The sequence below is a fragment of the Carlito syrichta genome, unplaced genomic scaffold, assembly GCF_000164805.1.
Source record: "Carlito syrichta isolate Samal-C Ts95f unplaced genomic scaffold, Tarsius_syrichta-2.0.1 Scaffold302419, whole genome shotgun sequence".
Taxonomy (NCBI): Eukaryota; Metazoa; Chordata; class Mammalia; order Primates; family Tarsiidae; genus Carlito; species Carlito syrichta.
The window spans coordinates 28,920-52,826 of NW_007246515.1; the positions used below are offsets into that span (position 1 = coordinate 28,920).

Sequence of the window (23,907 nt, forward strand, 5' to 3'; positions counted from 1 at the left end):
TCTCGCCAGTTGCCCAGGCAGGTCTCGAACCCGTGGGCTCAGGCAATCCACTCACCTCAGCCTCCCAAAGGCACGGGATTACAGGCTGAGCCACCGAGCCCGGCTAGGAACAGTTTTTCTTAAAGCTTCATTCCAAGATTCAATCTAAGATAAAGTATCATAAATATAATGTCATCTGTTTTATTATAGATGTATCACGATTTATTTGTATTACAATTTATTTGTATTACAATTGTTTGATTCAATTTCAGTGTTGTTATTTTCCCCATTAACATGGGCATGAGAGACTACTCTGTGGTTCATACTAATAGTCTTCTGTAGGGCCATTTTCAAGACTGGTTTTTATTACCCCTCCCTCGTCTGTTTTATTGGTTGACTCTCCAGAATGACATTTTGAAGAAAGGACACAGTCTTGTCTTTCCTTTTCACTGAATTATCATCATTGGTATCTCAATGACTTAAGATACCTATTGTGACTTGTCTCACTGATTCAAGAGGTCCTGCCATCTCGTATTTTGCTAGTTCAAGTACACCTTTTTAAACAATAGCATGTCATTGTCAACATTAACATAATTAGTACAGTTGTTTTATTTCTCATTTTGATGAAGCATGCATCACAGGTTCTCTTGTGGAGACACCTGGATATCCAAAAAAGCCTCTTCAGAAAAGCTCATCTGTTCCTTTTGGATCAAAAGCAGGTAATGTAGCAGCTGTCTGAGCCTGGTATAGTGGAGTTTGCTGGATGTTTAGTAACTCTTATCTACTTAGCACGAGGCAGTAAGTAAAGCGAATTTTATTGATAACTGAAACTTCTTCCTTTCTAATATTAGAAGTTTTGACTCTCTTTGGCAAGAGAATTTATGAAATTTGTAATACTTCCCCCTCAGCTGTCACCCCAGTTATACATACTTACCTTTTTGCCCCTTCCTCAGTATGGGTACTATTATTTGTGGTCTGTATTGAATAAAGTGATCCATTTGTGGAGTTTCTGTCATATGTCTATGCTTGGCTAAATTTAATTCTGCTCCTCCTAGTCTTTGTTTTTTAAACAGCTTTACCACATAAAACATTTATGTTGTTGAGAAATTAACTATATATTAAGATAGTCTGTGAAACTTCCCCCACCCTGTTCCCATTCTAGTCAGTCCCACCCTCCATTCCAGAGTTTCTTTATGCATTTACAAATAAATACACCTTGTTTTTCTTTTTTTTTTTTTGAGTTTGAGTTTGAGTCTCACTCTGTCGCCCAGACTGGAGTGCAGTGGCTGCTCCCAGCCACCGCAGCCTCTACCTGCTGGACTCCAGCAATCCTTCCGCCTCAGCCTTCCAAGTAGCTGGAACTACAGGCGTGTGCTACCACGCCTGGCTGATTTTTGATTTTTTTGTAGAGATGAGGTCTCGCCAAGTTGCCCAGGCGGGTCTCAAACCTGCGGTCTCAGGCAATCCACTCACCTCAGCCTCCCAAAGGCGTGGGATTACAGGCTGAGCCCGGCTCACATTATTTTTCTAATTCCCTTTGTGTGGTTTGTTTGTTTATTTGTTTCTTTACATAAAACAGAGCACACCACAGCATTCCTTAACATCGTACCTGGAAATCTTTTTATATCAGTAGAAACACTTGGCTTAATTACTCCTGTATAGAGAAAATTTTCTCACTGTCTTTACCTCAACTCACTTCACCAAAACACATACACATTCCCCTAAATGCTGCTCAATACATTGGCTTTGCCTAGACATTTTTTTTTCATACCTCTTTAACCTAATTTATACAACTTGAGATTTATACTAGCTATGAACTATTCTAAAGGTATAGTAGCATATAGATTGAAATGGCTTTTGTAGGCTGTCCTAGAAACCTAATAATTGTCAATAGGGTTGTGAGTCCCCATATATGTTCATAAATAAACAGAACTTTTGTAATGCTGGAGAACTACGATTCTGCTTGTATGACATGTTTTGCCAGTTATATAAAGTATTTGCAGTTCCAGTTGCTAAAGAATTAATTGTTAAAAGTGACCCATTTGTTTTATTAGTCATTTAGGTTTTGGACTCTTCATGGGACCCAAATACAGTAGCCTAGAGTTCACAATACCACCTGACGCTTATTCTTTTAGAGGCTATTAGAGTTATTCAGCTTTTGTGAATTGTTTTCTAATTCTTGGGGTTTATTAATGTGGTTTAAATATTGATTCTTATCCAGGTTTTGCAGAGCTAGTTTTTGTAAGCCATGTAATACATCCTTGCCACTTCTATATTCGGAAGTATTCACAAATAAAAGATGCAACGGTATTGAAAAAGAAGGTGAATGCATTTTGCAACAAGAGTTTACACCTCAATCCTTCAGACATCTTGGAGCTAGGTAATGGGATATTACTTCAAGTTAAAATATCAAGTTTATTTAAGCATAATACTTATATAGATTTTGTTCCATGTTAACAGTAAGCATAAAAGTTTTAACATAATTTTTAACATAAATTAGGCTAGTTAGCTAAGGATTACAACTGAATGTTGGCATGTTTTTAGAGTGAGATATATACAACAACTCCATGTTGGAGTAGGGTAAATTGCTTTTTAAACTGTAAAACCATGGCAGGTTATGTAGCTGGCCCCCTTGACTCCAGGGAAAACTGTCTCCTTGAGATACTCTTCCTGTTTCACTCTCGTCTTTGCTCTCCACGTGTGAGTGTTGGGCTAGCATGGAGCACTCAAGATTTAGGCAGCATGTGGCATCCATTCCATGGAGGGTGGTTGTAAATGTAGTCAATGTGCTTTAACTCTGAGGGCATGTGAATATGCTTTAGGCATTTATTACAAATACCTTTCTTATAACACGGTTGACTAAATTTGATTATGCTCTGTAATGTGATAAAGCTATAATTTATTTGATTTATTAATAGAACACTTTTCTCATTTTGTTAATAGCAATCAATGCCTAAATAAGTAATACCAAAAGTATTTTATCTGGCTAGTATTAAATGATAGTTGTTTGAAAGTATGATTCTCAGATCATCTATATAGCTTTTCAGAATATCAGAAGACTAGGGTCATCATATACTTCCAACAAAATAAATAATAACTCTAAAACTTAAAAAATTTAACTATTAATATCTAAAAGGAAGTGTGGAATTAAACTGAGTTTTTATGGTTGCAAATAATTCTCTAAAATGTAATACATTCCCAAAATAACTCAGCTTATATTCACAAAATGTTCTAAGAAAGGCAAAAAGTTATTCTTTAAGTTATTTATAATAATTATGTTTGCAAGGTAAAAATAGTTGACTTAAATACTCCTATTTTGAGAAGTCAGTGGTAAGTGGATTGGTACTTTAGAAGAGAGGGTATTCTCTCGTTCCCTCTTTTTTTTTTTGAGTTGGAGTCTCACTGTCACCCAGACTGGAGTGCAGTGGCCGCTCCCAGTCACCGCAGCCTTGACCCGATGGGCTCCAGCGATCCTTCCGCCTCAGCCTTCCAAGTAGCTGGAACTACAGGCGCGCGCTACCACGCCCGGCTAATTTTTTATTTATTGTAGAGATGAGGTCTCGCCAAGTTGCCCAGGCAGGTCTCAAACCCGCGGGCTCAGGCAATCCACTCACCTCAGCCTCCCAAAGGCGCGGCATTACAGGCTGTGCCACCGAGCCTGGCTTTTTTTTTTTACTTTTAATTATTTTATTTTATTTCTAAAGATGTGGGGTACAATTCAGGGTTAGGTATACAAATGTTCATTATGCAGGTGTCCTTGTTAATGAGGTATGCTCCACCTTCCCCATGCAGACTCCCACTACTGCCAATCCCACTTTCCCACCCCCCTCCCGGCAGTTTCCCGCTACTACCAATTATTTTCTTATAGTATTACGATAATTGTTCAAGGTCCACTTATGAGTGAGAACATGTGATACTCAGTTCTATGTTTCTGTGAAAGATCATTCAGTATTATAGACTCTAAGTTCCTCCAGGTTGCTATGAAGTTCATGATTTTGTTCTTTTTTATGGCTGTGTAATATTCCATCATGTATATGTACCTTATTTTCTTTATCCAGTTCTCTTTTGATGGGCAGCATGGTTGGTTCCATGTTCTTTTTTTTTTTGAGTTGGAGTTTCACTCCGTCGCCCAGACGAGTGCAGTAGCTGCTCCCGGCCACCGCAGCCTTGACCCACTGGGCTCTGGCGATCCTTCCGCCTCAGCCTTCCCAGTAGCCGGAATTACAGGCGCGCGCTACCATGCCCGGCTGATTTTTTATTTATTGTAGAGATGAGGTCTCGCCAAGTTGCCCAGGCAGGTCTCAAACCCGCGGGCTCAGGCAATCCACTCACCTCAGCCTCCCAAAGGTGCGGGATTACAGGCTGAGCCACCGAACCCAGCTGGTCCATGTTCTTGCCTCTGTGTTGTTCCCTCTTTCCTTTTTTTTTTGAGTTGGAGTCTCACTCTGTCACCCAGACTGGCGTGCAGTGGCATGCTTCCAGACACTGCAGCCTTGACCTGCTGGGCTCTGGCGATCCTTCCGCCTCAGCCTTCCAAGTAGCTGGAACTACAGGTGTGCGCTACCGCGCCCGGCTGATTTTTTGATTTATTGTAGAGATGAGGTCTCGCCTGCCCAGGTGGGTCTCGAACCCGTGGACTCAGGCAATCCACTCACCTCAGCCTCCCAAAGGTGCCGGATTACAGGCTGAGCCACCAAGGCTGGCATCCCAAAGACATACACATTAGGTTAATTGGTGTGTCTACATGGTCTGAGAATGGGTGTGAGAGAGAGAGCACGCTCTGCGATGGGCTGGTGTCCTGACCAGGGTTGGGGTCTGCCTTGGAACCTGAGCTATTTGGATAGGTTCTGGCCACCGTTCACCCTGAACTGGAATAGGCAGGTTAAAAAATGAATGAATACAAATTATCATAAAATAAGAATTCATAAAGTATGTGATAATCATATAAATGCATGACAGTAAATGATATGCTACAAAAACACTCAGTGAGCTACCATCTTTGTGATTGTTTTTGACCTGTGTGCTGATAGGAGGTGCTCCTGACAGTTTTTTGCTTTGCAGACTAATTCTTTGATTTAAGCCACTGTGACTGCTGTCACTCACTGCTTCACCAAAAATTGAGTAAATAATTACCTTACTTGTTTTCATTAATCTTTCTTTAGTGTATGTATAGCTCATATTTATTTCAGTGTTTAATATTAGAAGTGTTCTGGCTCTTTATTTAGAAGCTTAGTGATGTTTTGGGGACCAGAAATATGCTGTAGGAACCTAATGCTTGTTTATATCAATTAGCCTATTGTAAGATTGGTTTTGTTAATACATTGTTTCACTTCAAGTCACAGTTTCCAACTAAGATAATGTTGGTTACTTAGTGTATCAAAATAAGAGACCGGCTACTGATAGTCTGAAGGCCAAAAATGTTTTGGTAGAACTAAAAATAATCAATAAAAAACTAAAAAGTCTGTCCTACGTGCCTTTCAATATCCTGTTTTTATTAGTATATACATTGCTTCCCTCTATATGTAATTGGTGACTGAGACTTACCACATTTATCTAAAATGCATAGTTTAGATGGGCTCTAAGATGATCCGGGTTCTTCTGCCACCTCTTCTAGGTAGCCGTGTAGCTTGGGCTAGGTTTTCTGCCTCTGTTTCCTCACCTGTGCGATAGAAACAGCACCTTTATAGGGTTGCTATAGGGAGTAAGTGAATTCAGACAAAACACTGTGAAGTTCATCATCAGCTGGGCCTCTTTCTTGCTTTATTTTCTTTTTTCCTGATTATTCATTTATAATCTGTCTGGTCCCTCCATAAGGTCTTCTTCAGCTGCCGAGTCCTTAGTTCATCTTTCCTCTTCTCTGAACATTACTGAGAGTTGGTTAATTTTGGCATTTCAAGTGCTGCCTTTCACTGTTTGACTCTCACTCCCCTTTGCCAAGAGAAGAGCATTGTTTATTATAAACTTTGGTTTGTGTGTATCTGTAAGCACACATATGCACATGCACGAGGATAAATGGTCTGTCTAGGGGAGGTGCAGTGTATCTTAGCAGTTCATTTACCTCGCTCTCCTTCCTTGAACTCCTTGATGGTATGACTGTCTTTATCTTTGTTCATGTAGTTCATGCACCATGGGGTCCTCACTAACTGGCTGAGTATTCTGTATGTTTTTATCTCCGCATTTACCTTTTAAACTTCTTTGTAACAGAAACTGTCATAATACACATCATCATACCCTTTTCAGTATACAGTACTGTACCATCAGAAAATAAATGAACTAAGACTTTTTAGTGGTAGAATCAATGTTTGTATTTGTAAACTAGAACTTAAGTGTCTTTCCTGATAAGCATTGATAATGATTTGTCTCCTTCATTATTTAGGTGCAAGAATATTTGTCAACAGTATTGAAAATGGAATGTGGTGTCGAGGAACTATCACTGAATTAATTCCAGTACAAAGTAAAAATATTAGAAAACTTTGTAGTCCAACCAAATTCCCAGTCTCTGAAGTCGCACTGATACAGATATTCATGGTAGATTTTGGAAATTCTGAAGTCCTAATTGTCACAGGGTATGATATTTTATCATTATTATGTGTTCCTGACCCGTTTAGAAACATTTTTTGGAGCAAAGTTAAAGAATAAAGGCAATTAGAAAGGGGTAGATGGTGGGTAGTATTTTGTCACTCCAAAGGCATATGATACATCATTTCCAAGGCATGCAATGTATCATTTTACTCTGTAGCTATCTTACTAAAGAGGTAAGATTTTACCATTTACCAGTACTACTAGATGGGAAACTTAGAAAAGGAACTTTTTTATGTACTCCAAACTCATGTACTCTTCTATGTCACTTCAAAGCAGGGAATGATACATAAAACTGACTCTTTAAAATGAAGTGTTAGAGTTGGCTGCAGGTGACTGACTTATATTTTTAACCAGACTTCTAAAATTTCATTAATGCTTTTAAAGGATCGTACTGTCTAACTGACTCCAGTATCTAAAAATGTCATTTTATTTAATGGTTCCAGTTTTAAAAATAATAGATTTATGTTGGAGGAGGGTCATTATCTCCTATAAGTTGAAACTGAATGGGTATTTAAAAGCTCAAATAATGATAGCTGTGATTTAGTTCTACAGATGAAAACTGTGTCTTTGTGTATGGAAGTTAAATTAAGTCTATGTAGTAAAGTATGAATTTGGAATATCACTTTTTAGAAGGTTTAGGATTCCCCATACCTTTTATGGGGAAAACAAGTTAAAGTGTGAAGCAATGCTTTTAATAAATGTTGTTTGAATTCCTCGTAGAGTTGGTGAAACCCATGTTAGACCAGAACACTCGGTTGAGCAGCGTGTTACACTCAATGATTTATGTCTGGTTCTAAGGAAGTCTGAACTGTGTGCTGAAGAGCTGCTCAGAGACATCCCACCACTAGCACAGCCATGCTCACTGAAAGACATTGTTCCACAGAACTCAGTAAGTGAGACTTGAGTTACTTCTTCAGAAGCCAAATATCATAGTTTTATCTATGTATTGCCAATAAGTGTAGACTCAAGGAACTGGTTATCTTGGTAAATGTATTTTGCACAATAAGCTATGAGTGCAAATAAAAGAGGAAGTAAACTTCAGCTTCCACAACCAAAAATATTCTTACTGGGAAATTGAGTTTGATAAGCATACATGAAGTGAGAGGTTGAAATACTCAAGTAAACTAGTTGTTTTGAAGTTAACTACATAGAGCTAGGTGTAGAACACAATATGGTGTGTATTTCTGTATATTTCTTCCCTGTTTCTATGGTACTTTATTCATTATTTATGGCCCATGTTGCATTCTGCTTTGTATTATTTGTAATTGTCTATTCCTCAGCAAGACCGAAAACTCCCAAGAGATAGGAGTTGTGTGTGAAAATGCACACTAGGTGTTCTGCTCTCACAGGTCTGCTTGGGCAGGAGTCTGTGTCCTCGCTCATCATATTCCCAGCTCTTAGCAGATCACCTGCCTACATAGTAGGCATTCAGCAGGCACTTATCTCATATGTTGCTATATGCGAGGTGAGTAATATATGCCTATATACATGTATATTTGTACATATGGATGAGGTAAGTAGCATATACCTCATCTTTTGCTAGTAATGGAAGCCAGATTTTCTGATGATTGTATGCATTTTTATTTTTTTGAAGTCTTACATTATACTTTCAAAATTATCTTTTGAATTTTCATTGTGTAAGTAGAAAATTAATGTACAGTAAGTACTTCTTTCTTTCTTTCTTTCTTTCTTTTTTTTGAGTTGGAGTCTCACTTTGTCACCCAGGCTGGAGGGCAGTGGCATGCTCATGGCCACCGCAGCCTTGACCTCCTGGGCTCAGGTGATCCTTCCACCTCAGCCTTCCAAGTAGCTGGAACTACAGGCATGTGCCACTACGCCCAGCTAATTTTTTGATTTATTGTAGAGATGAGGTCTCACCAAGCTGCCCAACTTATTTCTTTCATTTTGAGATCTTTCTTTTTTTTTTTTTTTTTCTTGAGTTGGAGTCTCACTCTGTTACTCAGACTGGAGTGCAGTGGCCACTCCCGGCCACTGCAGCCTCGACCTGCAGGGCTCCAGTGATCCTTCCGCCTCAACCTTCCAAGTAGCTGGAACTACAGGCATGCGCTACCACGCCTGGCTAATTTTTGATTTATTGTAGAGATGAGGTCTTGCCAAGTTGCCCAGGTGGGTCTCGAACCCGTGGGCTGAGGCAATCCACTCACCTCGGCCTCCCAAAGTGCTGGGATTACAGGCTGAGCCACCGAGCCCGGCCGAGATCTTTCTTTGTAATCTTCATTTGTTTTTTGAGTTGGAGTCTCACTCTGTCACCCAGGCTGGAGTGCAGTGGCATGCTCATGGCTACTGCATCTTCAACCTGCTGGGCTTAGACAATCCTTCCAACTCAACCTGTCAAGTAACTGAAACTACAGGTTTGTGCCACCACACCTGGCCAGTGTTTTTGGTTTATTGTAGAGATGAGGTCTTACCAAGTTGCCCAGATTGGTCTTGAACCCCTGGGCTCAGGCAGTCCTCTCGCCTCCACCTCCCAAAGTGCTGGGATTACATGCGCCTGGCCTATAATCTTTGTATTAATATTCAAAAGTGAAAGTAAAGCCTTGAAAACATATTTATAAAGTAAAGGCATGCATGCATTGTACTTATGTAATGACTGCCCATGGGCTTGTGGCCCCCATGTCTTACTGATGTCCATGGTTGGCTTCTGACATGGTTGGTACAAAGCTACTCCCAGAACTCTGTAACATTAGAGCTCATCATAATAACTAATTGCTATGGAATTTACGTTTATATACAGAATGAAGGCTGGAAAGAGGAAGCTAAAATGGAATTTTTGAAAATGGTAAATAACAAGGCTGTTTTAATGAAAGTTTTTGGAGAAGAAGATGGTGTGCTTATTGTAGATCTTCAGAAACCACCAATAAATAAAATAAATAGTGATATGCCTGTGTCTCTAAGAGATGCATTAGTTTTTATTGGACTAGCAAGGTAAGTATATTAAAACTTAAATATTCTTTGTGATTATAGCTACAAATAGGAATAGCAGATTTTACCTTTAAAAACTGTCTCTAAAGGAAAGCTTCACATACTCTAAGATGTTAGAAATTTTATTCTTAGGGTTTTCTAATTCATTTGTTGTCTGTGAAAACTGCACAGATAATTTAATTTAGGAGAATAGAAAAATTAAGGTAGCTCAAATAGAAAGTATGTGTAGATAAAAAACATTTTTTGGACTCGTGCTAACTTTACATACAGCTCTACTAGGGTTTCAAGAATTGTGGTTTAACTGTTCCTAACTCGTCTAGCCTTTGGAATAAGTTCATCATCACTGCTCTATATTTAATGTATGAATTCTAGAATAGATATTTAAAATTTCTCTCTCCCTCATTTCTGATTGCTTAAGTAACCATAGAGGTAGTGGGAGATCCTAACTTTTCTGGGTGATTAGACTCTGAAAGTGACCCAAGAAGTTTCCATTCTATAAAACTGAGAGTAAAGTCTTGGAACTAGAGACCCCTCAGCTGGTCAGAAAGAGTAGAACGTTTTGGATCTAAGGACAATCTGCAGGCCAGCTCTAGAAAAGATTTGAGAATTGATATCTTATTCAACCTGGTTTGATCATTGGAGACAATACCAAGAAATGTTATGAGAAGAGAGAAATTAGAAAAGGAATACTTTTGGTAAACAGGTCAGTATATGTGCAAGTGCTTTCTTCAGATCAAGTCACTGAGAGAGGAGACTTGAAGAAAATGGCTACTGCTTACACTTTTCATTGTGCTTTTTATTAGGTTTAGGTCACAATCAGCAAGAAGTCACTTTGAAAAAAATATGACTTTACAGTACCATCCACCTATTTTGCCTAAAGAAATGACAAATATTTCAGTCACAGTTTGTCATATAAATAGTCCTACTGATTTCTATCTTCAGTTGGTAAGTCTGTAATGTTTTTAGAAATGAGATTTTAAACAATTTTTAATTAGAAATGTATAGCAGAAATGAGTGCCTACTATTGATTTAATTTAATTTTTTGAAGCAAGGAAAATCTTTTTTTAGGCAAGAGAGTATCGCCTACTATTTTAGTCAGAGCAAGCAAACCGCTGTCAACTTTCTATAACTTCAGATATCTTAGTAGCTGTGACTTTAAACAAGTTCACATGATTTATTGTAAATTGAAAGAGCCATGTAGAGTACCTAATGTATACATGTTTCTTGCTACCATCTGAAATCTAGAGACTTGGAAAGCATGTAGAGCTAGCAAATCAAAATAAAATCATAAATCTTTCTCTGATCATGTACATCTGAGAGTATAGCTAGGTAGTTTTCTGACTTTGAGCACCAAAATAGACAGATTAAAGGGTCTGATCATGTACATCTGAGAGTATAGCTAGGTAGTTTTCTGACTTTGAGCACCAAAATAGATTAAAGGTATTTCACATAAACTTTGGATGTGTGACTGGTGTGTTTGTTTAGATAGTGACAATTATAGTTCCTTCTTACTGACCTGTCAGTGTTTTATGTGAATTAACTCATGAAGACCTTAAGACTTTGAGTGAATTAATTCATTTATCTTCATAAAGATCCTGTGAGAAAGACACTGATATGTGAGAAAGACACTGATATCTCTATTTGGATGTGGAGATTAACCACAGAAGGGGTGAAGCATCTATGAGAGGGCAGAGCCAGGACTGAACCAGGCAGAGCAACTTCAGAGTGGTCATCTCAAGCACTGTACCACACCCCACTGGCTCCCAGATGCATTGTTAGAACTTGCAGATATTTCTTTTGTTGACTTTTTTTAAAGTTTCATTTTCTAAATTGTGGTAAAATATATGTAATATGAATTTACAGTTTTAACCATTTTTTGTTTGTTTTTGGGTTTTTGGGGGTTTTTTTTGTTTGTTTGTTTGTTTGTTTTGAGTTGGAGTCTCACTCTGTCGCCCAGGCTGGAGTGCAGTGGCTGCTCCCGGCCACCGCAGCCTCGACCTGCTGGGCTCCGGCGATCCTTCTGCCTCAGCCTTCCAAGTAGCTGAAACTACAGGCGTGTGCTACCACGCCTGGCTAATTTTTTGATTTATTGTAGAGATGAGGTCTCGCCAAGTTGCCCAGGCGGGTCATGAACCCGCGGACTCAGGCAATCCACTCACCTCAGCCTCCCAAAGGTGCGAGATTACAGGCTGAGCCACCAAGCCTGGCAGTTTTAACCATTTTTAAACATACAAGACAATGCTATTAAGTACATTGACAATGTTGTGCAACCACTACCACCACCCATTTCCAGAGCTTTTTTTTTTTTTAATCCAAGATAGAAGCTCTGTACCTGTTAAACAGTAACATCCTATTTCCTCTCCCCAGCCCCTGATGACTCTATTCTACTTTCTGCCTCTGGAATTTGCCTATTCTAGGTACTGTGTAGGTGGAATCATATGCAGCGTTTCCTTTTGTATCTGGTTTATTTCACTTAAGCATAATGTTTTCAAAGTTCATGTATATTGTAGGATGCATGAGAATTTCATTCTGGTGAAGTGGCTGAATAATAGTCTATGTATGGATATACCATACTTTATCCATTCATCTGTTGATGGACACTTGGATTGTTTACACCTTTTGGCCATTGTGACTAATGCTGCTACAAACAAGGGTATGAAAGTGTCCATTTGAGTCCCTAGGAGTGGAATTGCTAGATTATATAGTAATTCTGTGTTTAACTTTTTGGGGAATTGCCAAGCTGTTTTCTACAGCAGATGTAGAATTTTTCATTCCCACCAGCAATGCACAGGTCTCAGTTTCTCTGCATCTTCACCAACATTTGTTATTTTCTGTTTTTTGTTTTGTTTTGTTTTTAATAATAGCCATCTTAATAAGTGTGAAGTGGTATCTCATTGTGGTTTTGATCTGCGTTTCCCTAATGATTGGTGAGGTTGAACATGTTTACATGTGCTTATTTATTGGTAATTTGTGTATCTTCTTTGAAGAAATAGCTATTCAAGTCCTTTGTCCATTTTAAAATTGGATTGTTTAGTTTGTTGTTGGGTTGTGGGAGTTTTTATATATTTCGGATACTAAATTCTTACCAGATATACTCTTGAACAGCAGGGAGGTTAGGATGCCAACCACTCCCTACCCCCCTCCCATGCAGTTGAAAATCCGTGTATGACTTTTGACTCCCCTGGAACTTATAAATAGCCTACTGTTGACCAGAGGGCTTATCAATAACATAAACAGTTAACACGCGTTTTCTATGGTATAGGTATTAGATACTGTATTCTTAAAGTTAGCTAGAGAAAGGAAAATTATTAAAATCATAAGAAAGGGAAAATATATTTACTATTTATTAAGTGGAAGTGGATTATCATAAAGGTCTTCATCCTCATCATCTTCACCTTGAGTAGCTGAATGGGAAGAGGAAGAGGAAGGGTTGGTTCAGTGGTGGCAGAGGAAGAATATTTTCTCACAAATGGACCTAAGGAATTACAGCCCTTGTTCCAAGGTCAACTGTAATTTCTCCCGTTCTGTGGGTAGTATTTTCACTCTCTTGATAGTGTCCTTTGATCCACAAAAGTTTTTCATTTTATTAAGTCCGGTTTATCTATTGTCTCCTTTTTTGTTTTGTTTTGGTTTGGTTTGTTTTTTTTTGAGTCCGGGTCTCACCCTGTCACCTAGACTGAAATCTGAAGTGTAGTAGCATGATCATGCAGGATCACAGCTCATGGCAGCCTTGATCCTCTGGGCTCAGGTGATCCTTCCACCTCAGCATCTCAAATAGCTTGAACTACAAGTGTGTGCCACCATGCCTGGCTAATTTTTTTTGTTTTGTTTTGTTTTTTTGTAGAGACAAGGTCTTGCTATGTTGCTCAGGCTGGTCTCGAACTCCTGGGTTCAAGCAGTCAGCCTGCCTCAGCTTCCCAAAGTGCTGAGTGGCATGAGGCCCTGCACCCAGCCCATTGTCTCTTTTGTTGCTTGTACTTTTGATGTCATATCCAAAATACCATTACCAAATCTAACATTGTGATGCTTTTTCCCCTAAGAGTTTTATAGTTTTCATTCTTGCATTTAGATATATGATCCATTTTTAGTTAATTTTTATATATGGTGTAAGATAAGGGTCTAACTTCATTCTTTTGAGTTGTATGTCCAGTTTTCCCAATGTTATTTGTTGAATGGACTGTCCTTTCCCCATTGAATGGACTTGACACCCTTGTTAAGAGTGAAGGTTTATTTCTGGGCTTTCTATTGTATTCCGTTGGTCTATATGTCTGTCCTTATGCCATTACCACACAGTTTTGATTACTGTGGCTTTGCTTTAACTTTGAAATAAAAATGTGTGAGTCCTCCAACTTTGTTCTTTTTTTTTCTCAGTCGAGTCTTACTCTGTTGTCCAGGCTGGAGTGCAGTGGCACACTCACGGACACCATGGCCTTGAACTTCTGGGCTCAGGTGATCCTTGCATCTCAGCCTTCCAAGTAGCTGGAACTACAGGCATGTGCCACTATACCCAGCTGATTTTTTGATTTATTGTAGATACAAGGTCTCGTCAAGTTGCCCAGGCTGGTCTCGAACCCTTGGGCTCAGACAGTCCTCTCATCTTGGCCTCCCAAAGCGTTGGGATTACAGGCATGTACCACAGCGCCTGGCCTGTTCTTTTTTTTTCAAGATTGTTTTTACTGTTCAGGGTCTTAAGATTCCATATGACTTTTAGGATAGGTTTTTCCATTTCTGCAAGATTCTGATAGGGATTGCCTTGTTGAATTGTAGATCACTTTGGATAGAATTGATGCCTTAACAATTTTAAATCTTACTATCCATGAACATGGGATTTTTTTCATTTATTTAGATCTTATTTAATATCTTTCAAAAATTTTGTGTAGTTTTCAGTGTATAAGTTTTTTGCCTTCTGGTGAAGCTGATTCCTAAGTATTTGCTTCTTTAGATATGAATGTAAATAAAATTACTTTTTTAACTTTCCCTTCAGATTGCTTGTTGCTAATGTATTGAAACACACCTGATTTTTACATGTGGACTTTGTGTTTGGTAACTTTGTTGAATTAATTTGTTCTAACAGGTGTGTGTGCACATGTGCAATTTTGGGGCTTTTCTTACATATAAGATCATGTACTCTGTGAATAGAGATATTTTTTCTTTTTCTTTTCTGATATTTCTTTTGTCTTTTTCTTGCCTAGGGTCTCTGGCTAGAATTTCTAATACCATGTTGAATACAAGATCGAAAAGCAGGCATCCTTATCTTACTCCTGTCTTAGGGGAGAAGTGTTTGTCTTTCACAATTATGATATTATCTGTGGGTTTTTCCCAAGTGATATTTGTCATATTGAGTAAATGTCCTTCTTTCCCGAGTTTGAGTGTTTTTATTATGAGAGGAAGTTCAGTTTTTCAGATGCTTTTTTTGCAACAGTTGAGATGATTGTGTTTTGATCTTTTTTACTTCATCCTACTAATGTGGTTTATTATGTGGATCAATATTCATATATTACACTATCCTTCCCACTAGGTCATAATGTATAGTACTTTTTTCAGAAATTTGTTTAATATGATTGTTGCCTTGGCATCCATTTTTAGGCCTAACATGAGCTGTTTGAGGGTCAGGTGCAACATGTCACCTTTGGCATAGTTAACATTTTGCCTCTTGGTCGAGTGCAGTGACTCACACTTATAATCCCAGCACTTTGGGAGGCCAAGGTGGGATTATCACCTAAACCCAGGAGTTTGAGACCAGTCTGAGCAACATAGCAAGACCCCGTCTCTACAAAAAATTAAAAAATTAGCAAGGCATGGTGGCATGCACCTGTAGTTCCAGCTGCTCAGGAGGCTAAGGTGGAAGGATTGCCTGAGCCCAGGAGGTTGGGACTGCGGTGAGCTGTAGTCATGCCACTGCATTCCAGCCTGGGTGACAGAGTGATGTCTTGACTCAAATAAATTAATTAAGAAACCACTTTCCAGCCAGGCTCGGTGGCTCAGGCTGTAATCCCTGCGCCTTTGTGAGGCTGAGGTGAGTGGATTGCCTGAGCCCGCGGGTTCGAGACCCGCCTGGGCAGTGAGACTTCATCTCTACAATAAATCAAAAAATCAGCCGGGCGTGGTAGCACATGCCTGTAATTCCGGCTACTCGGAAGGCTGAGGTGGAAGGATTGCTGGAGCCCAGCAGGTTGAGGCTGCGGTGGCCAGGAGCGGCCACTTCACTCCAGTCTGGGCGACAGAGTGAGAATCCAACTCAAAAAAAAAAAAAAAAAATAGAAAAAGAAACCACTTTCCAGTTGGGCTCGGTGGCTCAGCCTGTAATCCCGCGCCTTTGGGACGCTGGATTGCCTGAGGCCGCGGGTTCGAGATCTGCCTGGGCAACTTGGCGAGACCTCATGTCTCCAATAAATCAAAAATTAGCCAGGCATCGTAGCACGCGCCTGTAGTTCCAGCTACTTGGAAGGCTGAGGCGGAAGGATCGCCGGAGCCCAGCAAGTTGAGGCTGCGGTGACTGGGAGCGGCCACTGCACTCCAGTCTGGGCGACAGAGTGAGACTCCAACTCAAAAAAATAAAAAAAAGAAACTACTTTCCCTCCTATGTGCCATTTGCATTGTTGTTCACATGTTCTTCATCTCATTGACCCAACACATCCCACCACTACTGACCACAGTAGAGCCAGAATGTAGACAAGTACCCCCCTTTGCTGGTGTTTTCTTCAGGTTAGCCACCCACAGCCCCCGGTGGAAAACCTTAAGGGATACTGCCCATGGACCTTAATAAAGAGTGGTCCCACAGGCTCATTCTTGCTTCTTTGTGAGGGACAAAATGCGTCTGTTCTTTCATGGTTGGCTGTGCTGCCTCCTCTGTTCTCACCTGACAGGCACACCAAGGCCCAACTTATTTTCTGGTCAGAGTGACTGTCTTGGTAGGAATGAACAGGACACAGGTCAGACAAGAACCATAAGGGCATGTACCAGTATAAACAATGTTTTCTATGAGAAGGACACTTGACCGCAGGTCAGACACCTAAGCATTAGCTCATGCACTCAGACAAGGACATATGTTTACTGCAAACATTCACGACTACTGTTTTTTCAAAGACCATTCCTTGTCATGTGTGGTCACTGAAGTCTGTTTCTTTAGTTTGTACCCTATTTATGTTCAGTTTAGTTTTTTGTTTTTTTTTAAGTTGGAATCTCACTCTGTCACCCAGACTGGAGTGCAGTGGCCGCTTCCGGCCACCACAGCCTCAACCTGCTGGGCTCCGGTGATCCTTCCACCTCAGCCTTCCAAGTAGGAGGATCTACAGGCGTGCACTACCACACCCAGCTAATTTTTGATTTATTGTAGAGATGAGGTCTCGCCAAGTTGCCCAAGCAGGTCTTGAACCCGTGGGCTCAGGCAGTCCACTCACCTCAGCCTCCCAAAGCACTGGGATTATAGGCTGAGCCACCAAGCCCGGCTGGTTTGTACTCTATTAATGGGTGACAAAGTATTCCTTGAGTACCAGGGGCTAAAACAAATGAAAGACACAGAATGTAAGAGAAGACATGACCTTTCCCAGACTTTGCAGATTCGCTCTTTACCACCTAGTTAGGCCTCTTCTGAGCCTAGAGATCACCAGCTCAAGGTCAAAGTGTAAGGTCTTTTCTCAGCATGCGTCTTGTCAGAGCAGGCACACGCTTTTTTTTTTTTTTGAGTTGGAGTCTCACTCCGTCGCCCAGACTGGAGTGCAGTGGCCGCTCCCGGCCACCGCAGCCTCGACCTGCTGGGCTCCGGCGATCCTTCCGCCTCAGCCTTCCAAGTAGCCGGAATTGCAGGCATGTGCTACCACACCTGGCTGATTTTTTTATTTATTGTAGAGATGAGGTCTCGCTGCCCAGGCGGGTCTTGAACCCGCGGGCTCAGGCAATCCACTCACCTCAGCCTCCCGAAGGCGGGGGATTACAGGCTGAGCCACCGAGCCCGGCTCACCCTTGAACTCTTGCTCCAGGCACCTAGGTTTTTGTTTGCCTTGTAGCTTTAAAAGTAGCACCTGCCATTTTTCTTGCCAGCATTGCGAGTGTTGTGAAACAGAGACTAGCTCCTGGCATTGTGCCTTGCAGGTATTCCCAGACAAGTTCAAACACATGCACGGTCATTTGTATGCGTGCATAAGATCTGTTCTCTCTGACTCAAGGGAGGGAAATGAGAACTGGACTGTCACTGCTTAAGACCAAGAACAGTGTCATTCAATGTTATTTAGGAAAGGAGGTGTTATCATCGTCATTCAGGAAAGGGGGTGGGGCAACAGCAAGTCAAAATGTAAGAAATGGCCTTTCTTGATGGGGCTTGCTTGGTTTCATAAACTGGTTTTTTTTTTTTTTTTGGTGAGTCAGAGTCTCACTCCATTGCCCAGACTGGAGTGCATTGGCACAGTCACAGCTACTGAATCCTTGACCTGCTGGGCTCAGGTGATCCTTCCCGTCTCAGCCTCCCAAGTAACTGGAACTATAGGTGTGTGCCACCATGCCCGGCTAATTTTTTTTTATTTATTGTTGAGACAAGGTCTCACCATGGTCCCCAGGCTGGTCTCCAACACCTGGGCTCAGGCAGTCCTTGTAGCTCTGCCTTCCAAAGTGCTGGACTTACAAGCATGAGCCACCACACCTGGCTAGTTATTGTAAACTTTTACCTGCTTTCTGATAAAGTTGGTTTGGACTCTCAGTTTTTCAGTGTTTCTGTGTTAGAACAAGAGCTCGGAGCTTCCTAGTCTGTTTTGTTGGCATCATTCCTCTGCCAAATTTTTTAATGTTAACTTTGGATTACTTCTTAATGAAAGAATTTGCATAATACCCACCTAGAAATAAAATGTTAGAAAGTTAAAAGTAGAATAATTTTAAAATAATTTAATTGAAATAGCAAGAAAAATAGGAATTCAGAAAATTGTCACTTGCATCATTATATTCACAAGAGAAAAACTCATTTGTCCCATTAAGATAATTTTAAATATTTTTTAACCTTAAGAATTACTGAGAAAAGCTTGGTAAAAACAGAATTAAAGGGAGTGGGCGTCGAAGCAGAGGGTCTGAAGTTCACCACTGCTAGAAGGGCAGGGGTGTGGAAAGGCTCTCGATGAAGAAGACAACCTCCTTAGGAAACAGGCCCAGAATGGAAGTGGTTTGCTTAAGCTCATGCGCAGCCACTAAATGACTGGATAGACATTCAGACCTCAACCTATACCCTTTTACAGATAGGGACACAGGCAGGTAAGGTATAGAACTCCTCAGATCAAACCTTAACAATAAATTCAATATGTAAAGCAGATAAATATAGTTGAAGTGGGGAGGACTGAGAGCTATTCGAACTGTCCAGCATCTCCTACCCACATTCCTTCCGTCCTCTCAAGGGAAGGCTGCAGGGAATACTTTGAAAAGAACTGGGAAAATATATCCTCATAAATGACTTGAAATGCCACCTTTGTTATATACCACATTAACATTTTTTTTTTTGTTTGAGTTGGAGTCTCACTCTGTCGCCCAGACTGAAGTGCAGTGGCACACATGCTTATGGCCACCCCAGCGCTGACCTGCTGGGATCAGGCAATCCTTCTGCCCCAGCCTTCCAAGTAGCCAGAACTATAGGCGCGCACTACCATGCCCGGCTAATTTTTTATTTATCGTAGAGATGAGGGCTCGCCAAGTTGCTCGGACTGGTCTAGAACCCGTGGGCTCAGGCAATCCACTCACCTCAGCCTCCCAAATTGCTGGGATTACAGGCTGAGCCACCAAACCCAGCCAACATTTTTACCTATTAAATTATTTTCCTATTTTTATGCCAATCTCGTACTTCAGTTAATTTAAGGAGCCCAAGAGCTTTATAATATAACAGAAGAAGAAATTGGAATGTCTGATATGTAGAATAAGTAGCAATGTAAGTTGGACTTTTTTCTTGGCCTGTAAAATTAGCATAGGTGTGCAGCATTGGCAAGAGTTGACTAAATCTCTTTAATATAATATAGAGAAGGTTTTACTTGTTAAAGCTGTATATTGGTAGGTCATTTGATAATGGATGTCAAAAGTTTACTTGCTCTTTTGATCTAGCAGATCGCTCATAGGACTTAACCCTAAAGAAGTAAACAGAAATGTATGGAGAAAATTCGATATTGTTTATATTATTGACTTTTTTTTTTTAAGAGACAACGTCCCACCCTGTCATTCAGGCTAGAGTACGGTGCTGCAACCATAGCTCACTACAGCTTTGAACTCCTGGGCGCAAGTGGTCTTCCTACCTCAGCCTACCAAAGAGCTGATATTGCAGGCATCAGCCAAACGCCTGGCTGTTATTGATACTGTTGAAATTATCCAAATGTTTAACTGTGTGGAACTGGTTAAATGAATCATGGCACATCCCCATGAGATGGGATACTCTTTGGTTATTAAAGTGATGTTATAGAAAGAACAATTTTTAAAAATTAAAAAAAAAGAATTCCTATTTGGAGAAATAATCAAATTTTAATCTTTGATTATTTTGGGGATACTGTGGGAACTTTAAAAACTATATTTTTGGATTATACCAAATAGCCCCATTTAATAAGAGAAAACTCTGTTTTATTAAAGAATGCAATCATTTCACAAACCCTACTGAAGTATTGATTTGAGGAAGAATTATCAATTCACACTAAAACTGTTAGATGGACTGGTTGATAAGAAACTCAATGTTCATATAGTACCAAAGTAGCAGCACGTGAATTACTTGGTGACCATAGGGGCATAAGCAAGTGTACAATGGGAAAGTCAGAATCATCACTGCAGTTGGAAGATGAATCAGCATATTTATAGTGAGTCAGTATTGCATCTTTATGTGTTGCAACCTGAGTGTACAAAATCACCTATGATACAGCTTAGGCACAAAAGTTTGGCTTGGATCCATCAGACCTTAAAGGGATAACTTTCAGCTTTTGGAAAATTCAGGGGATAGACCCTACTCAGTGGAGGAATAGGCTAACTGACAGCACGAGGACATAATCACATAAATTCATAAAGTGTGGGGGCATTCTACAGAAAAATATCTGACTCTCATCAACAAGACATGGTCATTAGAAGTAGAGTACTATTCTAGATTATAAAAGAATTGTAACAACCAGAAGCAGTTTGTGATACTGAATTGGATTTGGTTTGGACTGTTAGAGAAAACTAAATGTGATCTAGAAATACTAGTAGGAACACTTACTGAAATAGAAAAAATGATAGAAAAATGAAGTTTTTAAAAGTTGTGTGTGGTATGGTCCAGTTGTGGTAAAAACAAGTATGCAGGGGGTTGTGTGCATGTGTATAGAAAAAGAACTAGAGGAGTGTACTCTAAGTTATCTGGCAGAATGTGATTTTATTTTTATGTCTGTGCTAATTTCCTATACTGCTTCTGCAATAAAATATTTGTAAAATAAATTATATAACATACAATGGTACATTTATGTCTAATTCAAACTTTAATATTTCATAATTTTATAAGCATTGCTTGTGTTCATTCAACATTTAAATTTTAAGTTTCTATACAACTACAGTGCTTTATCTCTTTATTTCTTAGATAGAGGGTCTGGAATTTTTATTTATATTAAAGACAATCGAGGAATTCTATAAAGGTGAAGAAGGGGGAAATCTGGAAATCCTCTGTCCAGTTCAAGATCAAGCCTGTGTAGCTAAATTTGAAGATGGAGTTTGGTATCGAGCAAAAGTCACTGGTAGGAAAATGCATGCTGTTTTTATAGGGAAATGTTATACCTCAAAATTAATATCATTTGGGTTTATACAAGTTAAATCTTAAAGGTGCTATTACTTGATCTTACCACTTACTCTGTCATCTGTCTTTTATTTTTTTGTTTATTTTTATTTGTTTATTTTTTTTTGAGTTGAAGTCTCATTCTGTCGCCCAGGCTGGAGTGCAGTGGCATGCTCACAGCCACTGCAGTCTCAACCTGCTGGGCTCAGGTGATTCTTCTGCCTAGCCTTCCAAGCAAGTAGCTGGCACCACAGGTGCACATCACCATGCCTGGCTAATTTTTTGATTTATTGTAGAGATGAGATCTCACCAAGTTGCCCAAGCTGGTCTCTACCCCATGGGCTCAGGCAATCCTTTTACCTTGGCCTCCCAAAGTGTTGGGATTATAGGCTACCACACCAGGCCCTGTCATCTGTCTTTCAAAAAACTAGCAATGATTGAGAGGTGAACCTCTGACTCCTGAGATTTTGTTTGACGTGGCTAGACCTTGACCATTGGGAATCTGGCTGGAAAACTGGTAAGCAGTACAAAGCAGCAAAAATTCATGATTTAGAAACTGGTAACCTCTAGCTTCATATTGACCGTTTGTGTCTCTCCCATGCTATTTTGCTTGTCGAGGTATAAATTAAAGATAAATTCTTTTGTACCCTCTCAACTTCCTTTCTGACTTAATATATTATTCTTTCCTGAGAATTATTTATCAAACACTAGTTTTCTCAATATCTTTTTCTGCTTTTTCTATATCCTCTTTAAATAATTGAATTTAGCTTATGAAATAATGGGAGAAATTAAACATGAGATTAGAGACAGAAGATTCATGAAAATGGAGCAACTAGTAATAAGAATAGGAAAGTTTATGATTATTCCCCCACCATTGACTAAGAGATAAGAAAGGACAAGTACACACTAAGCTTTTGTGATTTCAGAAATTAGATATACTGTTGGCCCTAATCCATTGTGTTGGATTGCTAGTACATGCTTTCTAGCTTGCACATGTGTACTTGTTATTAAATTTTTAAAGTTTAGTTTGACACTGTTTAAAGTTGTTTTTCTGTTACTAAGGTAATCTAAGATCTTTATAACCAGTTCTTTATCTTGTGTTAAAACTGTTTATTCTTTCAGCTTAAGTTTTCTATCCTTTATTTGTCATCATTGATTTTAATTTTGTTAGTGGTTAGCAACTTGAACTAGCTAAAGAGTTTTCAACTGTGGTTCTCATGAATGTCTTAGTCATTTTGTGCTAACATAACAAAATACCACAGAGTGGATAATTTATAAAAAATAGAAATTTATTTCTCATAATTCTTGAGGCTGGGGAGTCTAAGATAAAGGCACTGGTTTATTGAGGGCTTATTGGTCTCTGTTTTCAAGATGATGTCTTGTTTCAGTATCCTCTAGAAAGAACAAATGCTGTGTCCTCACAGGGTGGAAAGGCAAAAAAGGGGGCAAACACTCTTCATCAAGACCTTTTATAAGGGCACCTAGTCCCATTTATGAGGGCAGAGTTCTTGTGACTCAATCACCTCCTACATGCTGCTGCATTAGGGATTAAGTTTCAAGATGAATTTTGAAGGAGACAAAAACATTGAAACCATAGCAACAAAGAAACCTCTCCATATTTTGATAAATATATTTGGAGCAAATAAGGGTATTTTTTATGACTTTGCAATACTTTTCAAATGAGGATTATTGACTTTAAAAACACTAGCCATTTGGTTGTTTATGCAAAGATGCCAAGCCATCTTAAAATGGTTTATTCTGAAACAAACTTAAGATCTTAGGCTCGGAAACACCCATCCTCAGGAGGTTCTGAGAAAGTGTGACCACTGTGGTTGAATGGTGACTTGGTTATATACATTTTAGGAAGGCAGAAGTTACAAGAAACAATAAATCAATGCATGTAAGATTTTCATTGTTTTGGCCCAAGAAGTAAGGACATTTCCAAGTGGGGGCTTGCAGGTCATAGGTAAATTTAAAGATTTCTTTTTGAGCCCGCGTGTTCGAGACCCGCCTGGGCAACTTGGCGAGACCTCATCTCTACAATAAATCAAAAATTAGGGGTGTGGTAGTGTACGCCGGTAGTTCCAGCTACTTGGAAGGCTGAGGCGGAAGGATCACCAGAGTCCAGCAGGTCGAGGCTGCAGTGGCCAGGAGCAGCCACTGCACTCCAGTCTCAGCGACAGAGTGAGATTCCAACTCCAAAAAAAAAAAAAAAAAAGATTTCTTTACTGGTAACATGTAGTTCCTAGCTAAGGAATTTTGGAAATCAGTAGAGGGGATGTTTTACTGAGATAAAGTAGCAGAAAATTCCAGGTTTGTTGATATGTAAATTAAGTTCTATATGTGGCAGGCTTCAGAGAGGATAGATAAGTGTCTTACAAGGTTCTGGAGTCTGGGCGACAGCTTCCTGGGACTGTAAGATACCTTCCTTCTTTATTTGTTAAGTGATATCATGCCAGAGCCAGGTCCGAAAACAAACTTTAGTATCAATGGTAATAGGGTAATAAATGCCTAAAATTTGGATAAGAAAATTTGGTGAGCACTAAGGCCTGAAATAGTCCAGTATTAACATTTGAGGAAGGTGCAGTTTCCATGGTGACTTTGAGTGGCTAATAGAAATGCCCACATGACTCAGTTGGCCTGTCTTCCTGTGCCTTCCA

General features: G+C 39.7%; 1 protein-coding gene across 1 annotated transcript in view; it reads left to right on the forward strand.

The window, feature by feature from the left end:
- The window catches only part of RNF17 (ring finger protein 17), a gene marked incomplete at its 5' end in the record, with an annotated part of 96,872 nt that overhangs the window by 26,292 nt on the left and 46,673 nt on the right, over window positions 1-23,907 (forward strand). Inside the window, 6 exons of the mRNA XM_008056623.2 lie at window positions 2,201-2,359; window positions 6,356-6,545; window positions 7,282-7,450; window positions 9,317-9,507; window positions 10,308-10,449; window positions 21,056-21,209. Coding sequence (XP_008054814.2) covers window positions 2,201-2,359; window positions 6,356-6,545; window positions 7,282-7,450; window positions 9,317-9,507; window positions 10,308-10,449; window positions 21,056-21,209 — 1,005 coding nt within the window. The remainder of the gene's footprint in view (window positions 1-2,200; window positions 2,360-6,355; window positions 6,546-7,281; window positions 7,451-9,316; window positions 9,508-10,307; window positions 10,450-21,055; window positions 21,210-23,907) is intronic.